General features: G+C 42.4%; 1 protein-coding gene across 1 annotated transcript in view; it reads left to right on the top strand.

Moving 5' to 3' along the window:
* The window catches only part of exoc4 (exocyst complex component 4), a 102,453-nt gene that overhangs the window by 63,238 nt on the left and 22,913 nt on the right, over window positions 1-16,302 (top strand). The window contains exons 13-16 of the mRNA XM_068586867.1: window positions 841-957; window positions 12,805-12,941; window positions 13,977-14,132; window positions 15,807-15,985. Of these exons, the coding sequence (XP_068442968.1) occupies window positions 841-957; window positions 12,805-12,941; window positions 13,977-14,132; window positions 15,807-15,985 (589 nt within the window). The remainder of the gene's footprint in view (window positions 1-840; window positions 958-12,804; window positions 12,942-13,976; window positions 14,133-15,806; window positions 15,986-16,302) is intronic.

Here is a 16,302-nt window from a genome sequence, read left to right as displayed (position 1 = left end):
ACACTGAAGCTTTTTCAAGAGAATAACTTTTTGGGAAATGACAAACTCAGCTGTGGGGCGCTGTTAACACTAAATAACAGACTGGTTCTCACTCCATGTTCAAAACATATTTTTATAGTTTGTTTTTGAAAGTCACAATCTGTTCTTGTTAATTAATAGCTGGAACGTTTTTTTACTATATTAGTTGTTTATTAGATTTGTTTTAGTCAACTGGTCGAAATGTGCTACTGTATGCTTTTAGGACTTTGAAATAAATTTGAAATAACCAGATAACACACTGGCATAGTGCTGGAGACCATTGCGCTGCTTAACCCTCTCCATATTCCTTGATGATTCCCCATAGCTGGACATATAAATAGCCAAAAGATAGTAAGATTGTGTGTGTGTGTGTGTGTGTGTGTGTGTGTGTGTGTGTGTGTGTGTGTGTGTGTGTTTATGTGTGTGTGTGTGTTTATGTGTATATATCTTAATGTCAAAAAACATCCCTGCATCTCTTCATGTGTTGTTTATTCGGTGTTAAAGCTGCTTTAGTCAAACTAATGTAAACCTCTACTTCATGCTCCCTCAAGCTTTATCAAGAATGAATTGGCTTAAACAATGTGTTTTTCAGATGGCCATCTGGAGTTGAGAAAAGTTTTTCATCAAATATCAGAACCTGCTTTGAATTACAGAGACTTTTGATTTACACTGACGGGAAGACTGTCGTTAACTTTTGGAAAATGGAAACTCAAAATTTAACACATTAAACAGTAACTAAATACAAGCTGTTGTCCAAACACAAAAGTTCAGTTGTTTATTATTCTCGCTTTATTCCATTTAACTTTGTCTTTGAACTATTAGGTGCGAACAGAAATCAACAAGGAAATTCAGGCAGTGAGCAAGGCAGCAGACCCTTTGAAGATCCTTGCCAACGCTGATACCATGAAGGTTCTGGGAGTCCAGAGACCCCTCCTGCAGGTGAGGAACCTCCAGCATATACATTATCAAGGCACCAAAGATATCCTTAACACGAGGGGGAATTAATAATAAGCTGTGCAGTACAAGGCTCTTCAATAAAACACTACAAGTTCACCACATTTCAATCAAGAGACTGCTCAATAAACAGCATTGGGTGTGATTTTTGGATTGGACATTGATTGCATATGTGTAAATGACAGACTGTAAACAACTTTGGCTATTGGTGACACAAGTTCAGACACAAACACGCACGCACGTGCGCATATGTGCACGTGTGTGTGTGTGGCAGAGACTCGTGAGCAGTTAGAGAGGCTAAAAAAACAACACTGCCTGTTTGTTTGGCAACGTTTCCTCTTTGTACACCTGTTCAATGGAGAAAGGCTCTCTTGAGTACGCCCACCTTGCAGTCGTCTGTGATCTCAATAGGGTCAGACGCACGCATGCACGCACACACACACACACACACACACACACACACACACACACACTTGCAGCCTCTCTTTTACTCTCTGATCATTAGGCCCGCCCTGCCACCTACCTCACAAGATTATAATTGCAGCTGAAATAGGGTTTGATTTTTGAGTTTGCAGCTGTTGTTAGTGGTTATATAACTGCACAAACACACACACACACACACACACACACACACACACACACACACACACACACACACACACACACACTGGCTCAATCTTCTGGATCTACCATTCACTGTTTCCCAGGGCCATTTTCAACGGAGGATTTCTTACTAGAATAGCTGGCCTCCCAGAAAAGTCGGTTTTGGCTCAAATAAACTGGTCACACGCCGTTACTGTGTCACACTAGCAGCCGAGGAATACAGCTTGTCTTAATTGCTTTGTTGTGCTTCTGCTTATTTTAGAGATGTCTTTCTAAAGGCTGCAAGCGGTGTATGTGTCTACATGAGAATATATTTTTTATTTTTCCCTTGGAAATCTTGTCAGTTCACACAAACCGCATACAAAATATATTCCCACTTATTTCTACTGGTATTTTTGAAAGCCGTTGTTTTTATGTGCTGATGGGTTCAGAAATCGACCTCTGAAATACAAGCAGTCCCCCCAATACAACAGAGTGGAACAGAATTTCATTAAGATTTAAAGAAAATATCCAAACAGTCCAAACTAAAACTGTTCAGCTTAGCTCCAGAAACTGAAGCACACATTAACTGATATTGACTGCCTCATTGACTGCACCACATTTAACCACAGGCTCATCTAGCTTACTTTGGCAGCCTTCTCATTCAACACAAGCTCGTGGCAGGTTGAAGATTACAGCAGTGTCAAAGTAAAGATCCATACAGTTGGCAAGATTTTATACGTTTTGGTTGTCAGATTTTTGGTATTGTATGGCGCTGTTTGTTTGCGAAATTGTACAAATGTATGTTTCTAATGCACACGCGTCTGTGATGTGTGAGTGTGTGTGTGTGTGTGTGTGTGTGTGTGTGTGTGTGTTTGTTTGTGTCTATGCAGTTGTCAAGGAAGAAAGTGTCCCAGAGAGGTAGTTTGTCTGTGCAGTGGGTGTTGGTGTACCAGACCTTAGATATATCTCTGTGTGTGCTTGTGTGTGTGTGTGTGTGTGTGTGTGTGTGTGTGTGTGTGTGTGTGTGTGTTGTGGTGTGTTTGTTTCTGTCAGAGCCTTCCTGTCTGTGTGCCTGGTTCTCTCACAGGGAGGGAACAGCGGTGGCAGATCATTACAGAGAGAGACCGTGGGCGTTTGGAGTTCAGCAGGGTTTGTTTACGGCTCGGGCCCCTCCTTAACGAGCAGTGCAGCATCTTGCTAATTATGCTGCTGTGGCTAATGAGCCTTTCTGCTGATAGTGGGGAGTGCAATAAAACACTCCTTTTGTTTGGGCTTTTTGCCTTTTTTAATTGGGCTAAATAAAAGAGCTTTGCGCTCTTCTTCTCCTGCCATTCACATTTCAGGGTCAGGATGGCATTTTAGTGGTTTTCAGTACTTTTTCATGTGTGTATTTGTGAGTCTGCTTCGCCACTTGTGTGTGGTGGTGTTTTAGGTATCCAATCCAAGAGCCTTCCCACTGTTTGATGGTCTTTATCCTCAGTGTCACCGTTGTGACAGACTGCTCGCTTTTTTTTTCGTCTGTTGCTTTTATTCGTTTAGTTGTCATGAGTGCTTTTGATAAAGGGGTTCGACACCTTTTCATCCTGAATGTATAAACTAAAGTAGTTTTTTTTTTTTTTTCCAACCGGTTTGGCAGAAAGTATTTTTCGACTGGCCAGGTGGTGAATACCAACTCTTTGACTGCAATAGATAATTAAAGATTATAGTGACAAAACTATATAATGGTCGCTAGTTTCAAATAATGGAGCAGATGTGGGTGTGTGTGTGTATGTGTGTCTCTTTGTGCGTTTGTGTGTCCACATATCTATGCGAGCGCTTGAGTGTGAGCATGTATGTGCTTCCTTTAAGTGCCATGATGCTCTCTATGCCAGGTGCTATCAGAGGGAGACGCACACCGCTGGCACCCGAGCCAGCGTGGTTGACGAGAGGGAGAGAGCTCAATATTGCTCCACCACATTAAACACACTCTCACACACCTTGGCTGGAGCCACATACGAGAAACCATGGGAGGCATATGGGGGGTGCACATTTTATAGACGCATCTGCTCTCTGCAACCACTGAAGCACAAGTTGATGATGTGTGCAGCAGTTTAAATTGGAGAAAGACATTAGCGTTTAGCATGTGCGGTTTGTATGTCCTGGAAGAGAGTTAACGAGTTTAGAGCCAAACGGAAAATTAATTTTGCACTCGCATATGTCAGAGGTTTCTTAAAGACTCATCGATACACAGGTAGCCATCAGTCTATCGTCGCATTAACAGCCCTATGCTGTATTATAGGTTTACCTATCGTCTATTTTTGCCCCCTCACACAACACAAAGAGAATATTTATAGATGCATTTCCATAGCATTAACTTTTGGAGTGGACCCATATTATTAAATACATTTGTGTTATATAAATTCTTTGACCTTTGATCTGTGTTATCTCACCAGTAGGAATGGCCATACTGACTTTGTGGGAACACTGCACAGGAGTCAAGGTGAATATGTGCCTTAGGTTTGCCTACACAGTCTATAATAAGCAATACACATTCAGTCTGGTCATAGGTGAACAAATTGTAGCGATATGGGCAATGATTTGCCTATCACTATGCACCAGCGGTGTCAAATACTGCATTTATGTATCATGTACATATATTAGATCATAATAATATGATTATGAGCCTGAGACTGGCTATATGTCCACTAGGAACATGAGATAAGAGCTGACAGGGACAGTGTATGGTTCAGTGGGAGAGGTTAACGTCCATTCATGTGTCTGTGTGATAGCAGTGTCTGAGCTGATAATTCTTGAGAGGAGCAGTAGTGTTAAAGAACGGAGAAAGGCAACCAAGCCACAAATCAGTGTATTATTATGCTTATTTGATATCTGGGATTATTTCTTGCCTGTTCGATTGTCTCTGTTGTTCTTTGCCTTTCATATTTGTGAAAATAGTTATTCCCAATTCATTTTTTCTTGCTTTCTTTTTTAATAGGCTGGACTAACACACAAACGTATATGCTGCTAGCCCCAGCAGGGCGATGCTATCTGTCCAGCTTTGGTGTTGCCACTGATTGATTCATTTAATTAGAGTTAGATCGAGGGAAATGGAGGGGGGGGGGGTATAGAGTGATGGGGAATAGAAGTAGGATAGGGAGGGTATGGTCACTCTGCTGGATAGCTCTGGAGATTGGCTCCATTAATCTTGGTAGAACTCCCCTGTGTCCCCTTTACACGCTCACTTTGTGACACACTAACATACAAGCAAACACACAATGTGCGTCGGCACAAGCGCAATGAGAGAAACGCCGCAAACAGGCGGCCGCATTTCTCCGTCCAGAAGAAAGTGATGTGGAGCCACCTGCGCGCCCACTTGTATTGGTGCGCTCGTGTTTGTGACGGAGTCCGAGTAATCGTTTGAGTTCTGCGGGTTTTCTTCATCAGCCAAGACCACGCCAGAGCCATAATTACATCACACATCGGCCCCGTCTTTCCAGCTAAGTATCATTCAGCTTCATCCCCGGTGACTCCAAACAATAGCCACTAACTAGTGCTTTTGTTCCTGTGTGTGTGTGTGTGTGTGTGTGTGTGTGTGTGTGTGTGTGTGCGTGTGCGTGTGCGTGTGCGCAGTAAGTGTCCTTCCATGCATTATTCATACGTGCATTTATTTGCCTATTTCGTCGTGTTTGTATGCACACAAAACTTGTTCTGGAGCCATATAAAAACTGATTTCATTCCCTCTCTGTCAGCTGCCGGAGCGCTCCGTGTATTGCAGATGCGTTCAGCTGCCAATGGCCTGCTAATGATGTTGACCTTTTTAAATTTCATATTCACATGTAGCTTTGTGAGAGAGGAGCTAAGAAATGGGAATACACACACACACACACACACACACACACACACACACACATACATATATATATATATGTATATATATATATATATATATATATATGTATATATATATATATATATATATATATATGTGTATATATATGTATATATATATATGTATATATATATATATATATATATATATATATATATATATATATATATATATATATATATATGTGTATATACGTGTTAGTTCTACGTGCACACGCGCTCGCACACCCACCGCCAGAAACCGTAATGACACTGACCTTTTTATTTGGGATGATGTGTGTAGGCAATGTTTATTTGCAGGGGGCTGATCGCATCCTGTTGATTGGCTCCCTGCTGCCCCCCACAAACATCCCCATCACCAAATACAAACACGCACACATGCACACACACACACACACACACTCACACGCTACCGCTCTCATCAACAGACACAGCAATCACAGCACAATACACCTGTTAGCTGCATCGACCGTGCCCTATGATTAGGACACAAGTGGGATAAGCAGGACAGAGGGTGTTAGGGTGGTTTGTATACACTTGTGCTCACACACACACACACACATGCCAATATCAGAAACAAAATCAAAAACTATTCCCATGTCTCGTCAGTAAAAAGGAGAAACTCAGCAAAACTGCGTAACAGCTATTTTAATTCTGCTCAAATAGGTCTGTTCAACGTGGAATAAATAATCTAAATGCTTTTCCATTTAGTCTAAATGCGTTCCGGAGCCCTCTCCTACATTATCTGTCTCGCAGTGGATTGTGACGAAGCATCCTGTCGACAATTTTACAACTGTTAAGAATTATCAAGGAATGAGGCACCTCAATAAAAAACGCCGCTCTTACTCGCAGCAATGTTGGCTGCATTTGAAATGAATCCCTCCATTCTCCTTTTCCTCCACCACCAAGAGAGACAAAGTTGTAATAACTCAGGCGACGTGGTGGTTTCTTGAGATCATTTGATCCTGTGTTCTCATCTTGGCCTTAGTTGAACCACGATGATCTGCACCGTCTCAGACTGATCAGATTCACTCTCAATGTTCTTAAAAGGTCAAAAAAGAGGTTGTAGGATGAACAAATGACTTTTCCTTGATTGCATTCTTGGTTCTTCTGTCTTCAATCCCGTGTCTCGAATTTTCACATTCACCGATCCTCTAGCTCTTTAGATGTGTGTTTGAGTAATAGTTGTTATTGTTATCATTAATATTGTAAATATAATTTGTTTAATTAGTTATACTTTTCAGTATTTGTGATCATGTTATATTAAGTTATACTTCTTGTGCTAGCTTCTCTGTCTGACTTTCCATTCTTAGTCATTTAATGAGACAATTATATATTTAAGTAATTTATTGATTTGTATTTGTTGACGACCAGTAGATTCTTTCTGTTTCAAATCTTTTCAAATATACAGACTTCTATTTGCATCTGTAGGAAGTTAACAAGAATATCTAGCGCTGGAATAAACTACTACACTGTACGTCACACAATACCACAATGTTATTTTTATGGTAACAAACTGCACTGTAAATGATCTTTATGAATAAATAAAATTAAAATATGACTATTAGTATTAAGTTGTGTTTACTTCAAGTAAAATGTACATACATTTAGTTGTATTTACTTCCTTTTGTGAAGTTATTCAAGTACAGTTTACAGTTTAAGGTAACTTAATCATATCCCCCTTTCAGTCAAAACAAGTAATTAACTCACATTGCATGAGTTCTACCAGCAGGATAGTGAGAAATAAGTAAAGTTCACCCGTGTCATTTAAGTAAGTTGTAGGTATTACCTTTTACAGTTCGTTCTCACACAATAATGTAGGAGTAATCACTTTTTCTTCTACTAAATAAACTAAAATCCTGAAACATTTTTGATTCTAGCTCACCTCAAAGGTCTTTTTTTTCTTCTTCTGCCGTCTTCTCACCGCTCAAGGTGTAACAATCCCCACCACCCACCTCCGCCTGGTTATCTCAGACCAAACACATCCACTCCCGAGGCTCTCACCCGGCTGCCCCGGGCCGCAAACCTGTCTCTGCCACGGACGTGTTCCTCTCTCACAAATGTGACACAGCTGTGCTTTGTTGATGCTTGTTATATCTTTACGCCAGATATATATTATATGCTGTGTGTCTGTGTGTGTGTGTGTCTGTTTTGTGAGGTGGAGGAGAAAGCATTTAATTTAGTAGAAAAAAAACAGCCTCACCAGCTGCAGCCCAAGGTTGTATAGGTTCACACCATGCAGTGCTACCCCTGACAGAGTCTCGGTTTGTAACAAGACATAATCTTTGCCTTTGGAGTGAGTGCGTTAGAGAGAGAGAGAGAGAGAAAGAGAGAGAGAAGTTGAAATGTCAGCTCTACCACAAACATGCCCTTTGGTTTGAGAGAAGGTTTTGGCTGTGGGCGCCTGATAGAAGTTACAGCTTGAATTTTTAGAAGCAACTTAATGTTCTGAATTTGCAAATAACAATCTTTTTGTTGCTGTGAGCACATACATTGGCGTGTGTGTGTGTGTGTGTGTGTGTGTGTGTGTGTGTGTGTGTGTGTGTGTGTGTGTGTGTGTGTGTGTGTGTATGTGAGATATTGAGGCCCATCTGTAATCAGCCAAGTGTGATATTGCTCCTCATCTCTCAATTAGAACAATTACAAACACTGCATTAAGCTTTGCATTAGAAGTGACGATGACGGAGGTAGAGAAGAAGATGCTTTTTTATAACAACTCAATTTTGTCTACTTAGAAAAGCTATTTCTCTTGATTTCGTAGTAAAATGTTTTAATGCCCTACTGGGAACTGCAAAGTCAAATAAATATGTTTGTCCCAAGCGGGTGATTTAATCATAGCCTGCCACGTTGTCTTCTAGGATTCAGTTTGCATAACTCAGGTTCCATCCAAACCCTGATGGATATTCTGCAGTCCATCAGAGGGATGCCTACTTGAACTTGATTAGAGGAGACAGCTCCTGATTGGTGACTTCCAGGTCATAAACTGTACTAAGAACACAGAGTGGCAGGGGATGAAAATCTGCGTACAAATAAAGCCTAGAAGTGCGTTGAGTGTTGATGTCATAAAATCATACTTTTCAATTTCTGGAGGAAGGCAGTCTAAATCTTAAAATCTCTAAATTCAGTCAATTAAACAGCACATAAGACAGTGGAGTTCTGTCGAGTAAATACAAATGTATTTTTAAATGATGGCCAGGGGCTTGCTGAAGGAAATCCCATGAGGCTTCCAGGCCATGTTTTGCCACATTTTTTTTCCTTCTTTTCTTTGGTGACATTATACACACTTCAGTAGACAAACTCACATCGCCTTGTTGTCAGAGTTTAAACAAACTTGAATACAAACCCACGCCTATGCACACACATACAAAGAAGCATGTGTCGCGGTTGAGCGGGCACAAGCGCGAGGGCCATCCGGTGTGCGTCAGGGGAGTCTTCGGAGTGTTTCTCGACTGTGACGTTGATGAATGATCTGTCAAGACGATGTCCCACTCATGCCCGGCTCCCCCTTTTACCCAGGAGAGGGACAGCCTGTGTGTGTGTGTGTGTGTGTGTGTTGTGTGAGAAAAGGGGGGAGACAGAGGTTATCTTTGCATGTGTTCTGGGTTGCGTGGGTGTGTGCACTTGTGTGTCCACGCACTGCTGCGTATGTATTATTTTGGCAACCCCTCAGTCACACATGTGACTGGCATGGGCCCGGCATTACACGGGTCAGCGGCTCGGGGTCGGGGTGTGAGCGAAATGGCAAAGAGCATGGGGTTAAACACTCTGAACCCCGCACAACCTTCAGGGAGCGCCCCACTATTTTAAATGGTGAAAATCTATGAGCCGTTTCCCATTTAAACCCGAGGCCCTCAGATCCGCCACCTCCGCCCCCTCTCCCCTCCTCCCCTATAACTGCTTCATCACAGGAAAACCTTTTAAAACAAACGGCCGTTCACACACAACATGCACTTAGATAGTCCAGGCAGGCTTGAGTAAATGAAATGCATTTCCTCTCTGTAACCCTTCTTTTATACCTTAAGCAACAAAATACATCAACACAGAATAGTACATCCCTGTTAACTATATTAATTTCCTTCCCTGCATTCTGCTTTTTACGCACTCCATCAAAGGAAATAACTACTTTTAGCAGCCGCTCAGTGGGGTTGCTGTAGTGATGACCGTGCATTAACAGCTTTATTTCCGCTGAGGCGCCACTCCGAGTGCGAGGCATGTCTTGTTGCCGTCATTAAACCACTATGGCAATGGCCTTCATTTCACTCTTTAACAACTGCAGTTTACCCCAGCATATTTTGAGATCCATTTGCAGGACGCAAGTCTAATTTCCCCTGATGACCGTGTTATTTCGTATTAATGATGTAACCGAGTGGAGGCAAAGTGCAACCAAGCTCTTTGAGGGGTAATGCAATGCTGCGAAGTAGAATTACAAGAGACTTATGGGTGTTTCTCACAGGGTAGTGCCGCATGTTAACCTTTGCGCTGGTGAAAAGAAAGAGGGAGAGAGTGACATAGACACAGACAGAGACGCCTTGGTGGACGTTGTCTCCTCTGTAACGGTCAAGAAAGATAGAGGAGACGCAGCAGAAGACGCTCTCTATACCACTCTCACTCACTCAGCCCTCCCTTTCTCAATCTGTCCCTTGATTACTTTTTAATGATTTCTGCTGCCTAAGACAAATGGCTGTGTTAAATGAGCAGAATTAGACAAGGGAGCTGAGCGCAAGAACATTTGTTAGAGCAGGAGTAATGGATCAGGCAGCCATTGTTTACTCTTCTCATTCATTCACTGGCCCGGCCGGCTATTGAGCGCTGTGTCTCAAAGTCGAGGCAAGAGGGAAGGGCCACTGTTGTAACTCTGACAATACATTAACATAAACATATTTGCAAATTCTGAAGAGCACAATGTTTGGCCTCTCATATTTCCGTCATTTTTTATAATGCATGTAATATTAACAAATAGAAGCACATCATTTAACACACCTAATTTAGCTTGATTTTTTTTCCAGTTTTAACAAAAATCATTGTTGCTATGCATGGACTAAATCAATCCAGTTTGATTTATCCAAATTATTGAAACATTAAAAAGTCAATTGGATCCTAAAAAGCGTAGCACTGTAATGGACTCAACTTATACTGTCAGTCATGCTAAAGGTTTTCCTCTGAATCCCTTTCAACCTTCGACCCTTTAATCTGACCTCCCTAAAATAGGCGAGCAAAAAAACTGAATTTTCGTCTAGCGATCAGAAAAAAGTGTCACGGAGCGACGGGTTCCTTGTGCGCGGCCAGTTTACAATATTCTGCTGAAGAAGCGATGCCGCAAGAGGCAAGCATTCTGTTTTGATGCTTGTAATGGTTTTATGTGAATCACGTTATACACCTTATGAATGATATAAATGAACTTGCCTTGCATATTATTATCTCTGCATTATTGCCGTAGTCACAGGAACAGAACGTGTCATTGACAATGCTTTTCTTTTTACAGTGTTAATTGGTTTGCAGCAGGGGTTTTCAACACTCTTTTTTTATTTAAGGCCCACGACTGATTGTTAAAAAGAAATTGCAAGGACCACCATAGCAATTAAATGAGAAAGAATAAAACATTATGTGACAAAATAAAGGAGTCAAATAATTTGAGCTGTACAGTAAATCTGTGTGCCGTTGTCCGAAGTAATGACCAAAATAATTATTCGGCTTACCCTCGCCCACGGGGTGGAGAATAGCTGTTTTACAAAGCAACCAGCCTACACTAAGATGTGGTAGCTGCTGCCAGAGCTGCACTAACAGCTAGCCCTCCTGCAGGGTCTGTGTGTTTCTTCCTGCCGTGGCAGGCTGACAGGGAGTCAGGCATGGACAGTGGAGGGTGCTCCCTTGGCAGAAACACAGCCTTGGTTAGCGCTCCATGGGCACGAGCACTGCTATGGATCATTACTCCCCTCAGTTGTGTGTGTGTGTGTGTGTGTGTGAGTGTCAGATTGGGATGGGGATAAACTGAAACACAGAAAGAGCTATTAATAATGGTATCATTTCATCACATCAGGGGTTTCTCCATATTTCCGATGATCAATTAATCCAAATAATGAACAATTGATCAATACACTAGTGCCCCCTACAGACACTGAGGCAACTAGCTACCGGCCTTGAGTATGACTTAAGTTAAAAAAGGAGAGAGAAAAAAAAACATACGCTGAAATAGCAAATGTACCTGTCTAAGATTCATGCATATTATTGAAATTATACAGACTGACAGTTTCAGTATTTATATATTTATAAGCATTTGACGAGAAAACGAGATGTTGACTCTGAAGTAGATTATCTGGTTGCCTGTGTTCGGCTTGGTTCTGGCAGGCAAGACTATAAAGCAAGCAACTGGCCTCTAGTTGCCAAAACATTCCACTCCTGCGGTTGTTTGCGCCCACCACATATCATTTCCATTTTATTCATCTTTGACAAAGCTATTATTTTTTCCATTTCACACCTAAACAATGGAACTCCATATTAAGTTTGCACAGGAAGAATAGCGAGATGAATATTAAGAATCTATGAATGATGAATAGAAATCCCTTGTTTAACTTAAAATCCCCTCTCTGTGTATCTTTGTGCGGTATTGCACTGCTTTCTCCCTCACACTCTGCTGCGTTTGTAGTCGTAGCGAGTTTCAGAGTGAGTGCAGCAAGGCTATCACCAGACTAATAGCAAGTTATCACTATTATTGGAGCTGTAGGATAGATTGGTTAAGTGCTAGGAGCAGGCAAACTGGAACCTACTGAGTTGTAATCTCATTTAACAGCTCTTGAATTGCTCAAAGGTGTGTGTTTTGAAAAGTTTGCTCCCTGCGTGCATGTGTGAGTGTGTCTGGGGATGTGAAGCTGCTCTGCTGTTCCCGGGCCAGCTATTAGTCACGCAGGAGTGGCTAATCTGTAATGGCTGCTGTCACGGCCCTGCCGTGGCTCCCGGTGATGGTTGCACTGTGACAAATTCACGCACACACACACACACACACACACACACACACACACACACACACACACACACACACACACACACACACACACACACACTCATTTTCAACCTGAGAACACACACAACAGAGAAGTTTTAAACGCACCCAAATATGTGCACTCACACCGATTCACTTAAATACAAAACGAGTCGTCCGCTCCAGCGATACAGTGTTATAACTTCTGACAAGCTGTCCAGCACCCGTCATCAGTCCAGCTGCAGGAGACACAGACAAGTGACGTTGGAGCCATCTTGTTTTATTGGCACTGCGGCAGACTGGATCCATCTGAGCACTTGCATAAAATCCTCCTTTATTTTTATTTTATCATCTAAATATAACCAACCAAAGTCTCATTGCTCTCCTCCCGTTTCTGCCTCCAGAGCACAGTGGTCGTGGAGAAGTCCATCCAGGACTTGATGAGCCTGATGCAAGACCTGAGTGCCTACTCCAACCAGTTCCTGGAGATGGTTTGCGACAAGCTCAAAGAGTACAAGGAAATCTGCAACACAGCTTACAGGTAAAAGAAGGAGGAGGCTAGCTCACCTTCATTAGGATCCAAAATCCCTCAGGATTAAAGCCACTTTAACGATTTGCTTTTAGATTATGTACCATGCACAAAAATGTCAGTTTCTTTGATTGTTAAAACTGTTGCAGGAATAAATCTGTCGTTAGGTTGTTGTGAGTCTTTATTGCTGCAAAACTTTTATAGCAAAAGGTTGAAGATGTTATTGTTGATTTTGATGAAGGCTCACAGCATTAAATGCTTCATAGATTTAGAATTATTTATTTATTTTTACACAAAAGAAATCGCACGCACATTGGTGCTGTTAAAGGCCATTCATCTGTGCTCTCCTAGGACCATGTAGCACCTGGCCAGGTGAAAGAGGGATGGGGGGTAGAGAATACAGAGGGGTAGGAGAGGGAGTGATGAACTGGCCAGGAGATGCAGGAAGAGGACTGCAGACTGCTGGGAGTCCATCTGGACTCCATCACAGGTCAGCCTCGGTCTCACCGGGGCCTCGCAGTGATAAAGACAAGCCCGACCGAGGCTGCCAAAGTGTATGTGTGTGTGTGTGCGTGTGCTGCGTATGTTTGTGTTCCGGTGTGTATTTACACATGAAAAAGACCGTATGTGTGTGTGTGTGTGTGTGTGTGTGTGTGTGTGTGTTTGAGGTGTAGATATGTGTCTCGTCTACAAGGTGTTTTATGATATTAATTGCGGTACCTCGCAGTTTTTGCAACCCAAACATATGCACACAAAGCAAATATATGTTGGCAGGCTGCCGCAATTTCTCTTCACGCCAAATCAGAGCTGCTGTAAAACCACTTTAATGTCAGTACAGATGCTCGTGTTCAGCTACCTGACACGTATTAGTTTTTCATATTACGCAGTCGACTACTTCCAAGCTGCACTTGCTGCATGGCTCTCGAGCAGGGGTTGGTCTAAGTGTTACGTTTCCCAGATTTCTTCCATCACCTCACTTCATGACAGAAACCTCTAAATATACGAACAAATTCCATTCTGAATGTCATCGTGTCTGTGTGTCGTCAGGGGCGTCGTCCAGTGTGAGGAGAAGCTCACCATCAGTGCCTCCTGGTCTAAAGACGAGGACATCAGTCGTCTGCTCCAGTCGCTCCCGAACTGGGCAAACATGGCCCAGCCCAGACAGACGCGACAGAAGAGAGAGGATGAAGAGGACTTCACTCGGTACGCACACAAAACATATGTACTATTTCAGATAAATGTGCATATGTCCATTCAAAATGCTGTCGTAGAAGAACCTATTCTCAAACAAGTAGAGTAACAAGCACACACTATATACACACACAAGTAAGCAGACATAGACATACACCACCACCCTTGAGCAATCGTGCAAATAATCCCTCCCTCCCGTCTTTGCTCTTTTATTCGCATATTATGGAACCCTCTGTTGTTGACTAAGATGCACCCATGAAATAAGTCATGATTGCTCTTTTAAACATCCTCTATCTGAAGGAAGTAAGGAAACGAGGGAAGAACAAAATAGGAAAATATAAGGAGAGCAGACGGAGGAGGGGCGCGGGGGCCAGTCTTATCGAAATTGCCTTTGAAAGTGCGCACTCTTCAGGGAACACTGGAGCTCATCGAAGCGGAATAGTAAAGTAAATAAATAAATTGGTTATGTGGCCAAAGAAAGTCAATCTGTTGTGTGCGCGCTCCCTCCCTCTCCCATACTCCCTTTCTCAAACACACACACACACACACACACACACACACACACACACACACACACACACTGAGGGCTCGGAGATAGCAAGGGGGAGACAATAACACTGTTTGATTTGAGAGCCGTAGATGTTTTCATCACTGTGAAATGGGGATTAGCTTCCGCACGACTGGCAACCCAGTGCGTTAATGAAGCCTCATTAATAAACTACACATGGCTGTGTGTGCGTAAGAGAATAAGTGTTTGTGTTGTCTGGTGTTTCTTTGTACCCATTTGTTGTTCAGAGGATCTTGATCTCGTGGGCATCCCGTGACTCTGGAGGCCGGTCCACATGCCATGTGTTTGCAGCACTGCTGTGTTGAGATTTAGTCATCCAGCTTCCCCGCTCTCTCCCCCGCATTTCTTGCCAGTTACCGGAGTCAATTGTCCTTCCTAAACCACAAGTGCTCGTAAATATACTGAAAAGGAGGGTTTTGATCTCTACGCCTTTGTTTTTCCACCCTGTAAATCTCTGCCGTCTGTTTGTCTTCCACTTCTAAATGTTCCATCACCTGTTGTTTTTCCTTCCCCTCAACTGTTTAGCTCCAAGCAACTTCCTCCTTTTAAAGTCACTATGTCTACCGTTACACAATGTATTTGAGCGCTGTAACTTTCTTGTGCCCTTTTCTTCCTGGCATCTTAGTCTTTTCATATGTCTTGTTTCTATTATATTTGTACCCACATTCAGTCCCACATCAGTATGCGCACAAGCATGGGATTATTATACAACGTCACACCTCTTCAAATAAACACTTTATCAACAGATGAAGACAAACATTTGCACATCCATTACTTTCAGCAATTCCATTCTGTTTTGTATTATACAAATTGTCATCTATTGTAGCATTAATGGAAGCAGCTCGCTGCCTCCGCGGCGTAGACGTTTTAGATTTTTTTAATCCAACTAGCAAACCAACAACTAGTTATTTTCTGAATACTGTCGTAGAATACTGTTTCACTTTCATAACTCTTGCTCATAAGACATAATTGACCTTGCCCTTTTTTTGATAGCAATCATTTTTGATGAAGGGTGTTTGCTGTATGAGTGATGGCCAAATAATGTTTTTTCTTTGCCAACAAGATATTGTGTGTGTCCGTCTTAACACCCAAACTCCGACACTCTCTGCATCATACAGGGCGGCTTTTGCTAAGGAGTCGGAGGTGCTGACCGGGAACCTGGGAGACAAGCTAATCCCCCAGAATGAGATCCTGCGGGATGTCAGTGACCTGAAGGCTCTGGCCAACCTTCATGAGAGCATGGAGTGGCTGGCCAGTCGCCTCAAGACGTTCTTCACCAACCTGCCTCATGCCTCCAGTAAGTAAGGGGGAGCATCAGAGCTAATTTGACGTTAGAAATGTGCGTGGGAGGAGAGGGTGCTCCTAAAGTTATCAGCTATGACAAGAAAACCATCAGTTATTATGATGTATACTGTCGCCTTATCACCCATACTTTCTGTCATATGCCTCATTTTCACTGCACGGTACGGCTCAACTCACTCTTTTTCGATCATTACCAATGACTCAAATTGTGGCTATTACCTGTAACCCGTCACCTCATCTCCTTCTCTCCTAGTTCTCCTGGCAAAAATGTAACTCTTTTGAGTTCTCATACTTCTTTGCATAATGGATCTG

Source organism: Clinocottus analis, unplaced genomic scaffold (genome assembly GCF_023055335.1).
Source record: "Clinocottus analis isolate CAN_PGR_092001 unplaced genomic scaffold, fCliAna1.0.p SCAF_20, whole genome shotgun sequence".
Taxonomy (NCBI): Eukaryota; Metazoa; Chordata; class Actinopteri; order Perciformes; family Cottidae; genus Clinocottus; species Clinocottus analis.
The sequence above is the reverse complement of the archived record's forward strand: the minus strand, read 5'-3'. Positions and strand labels throughout refer to the sequence as shown.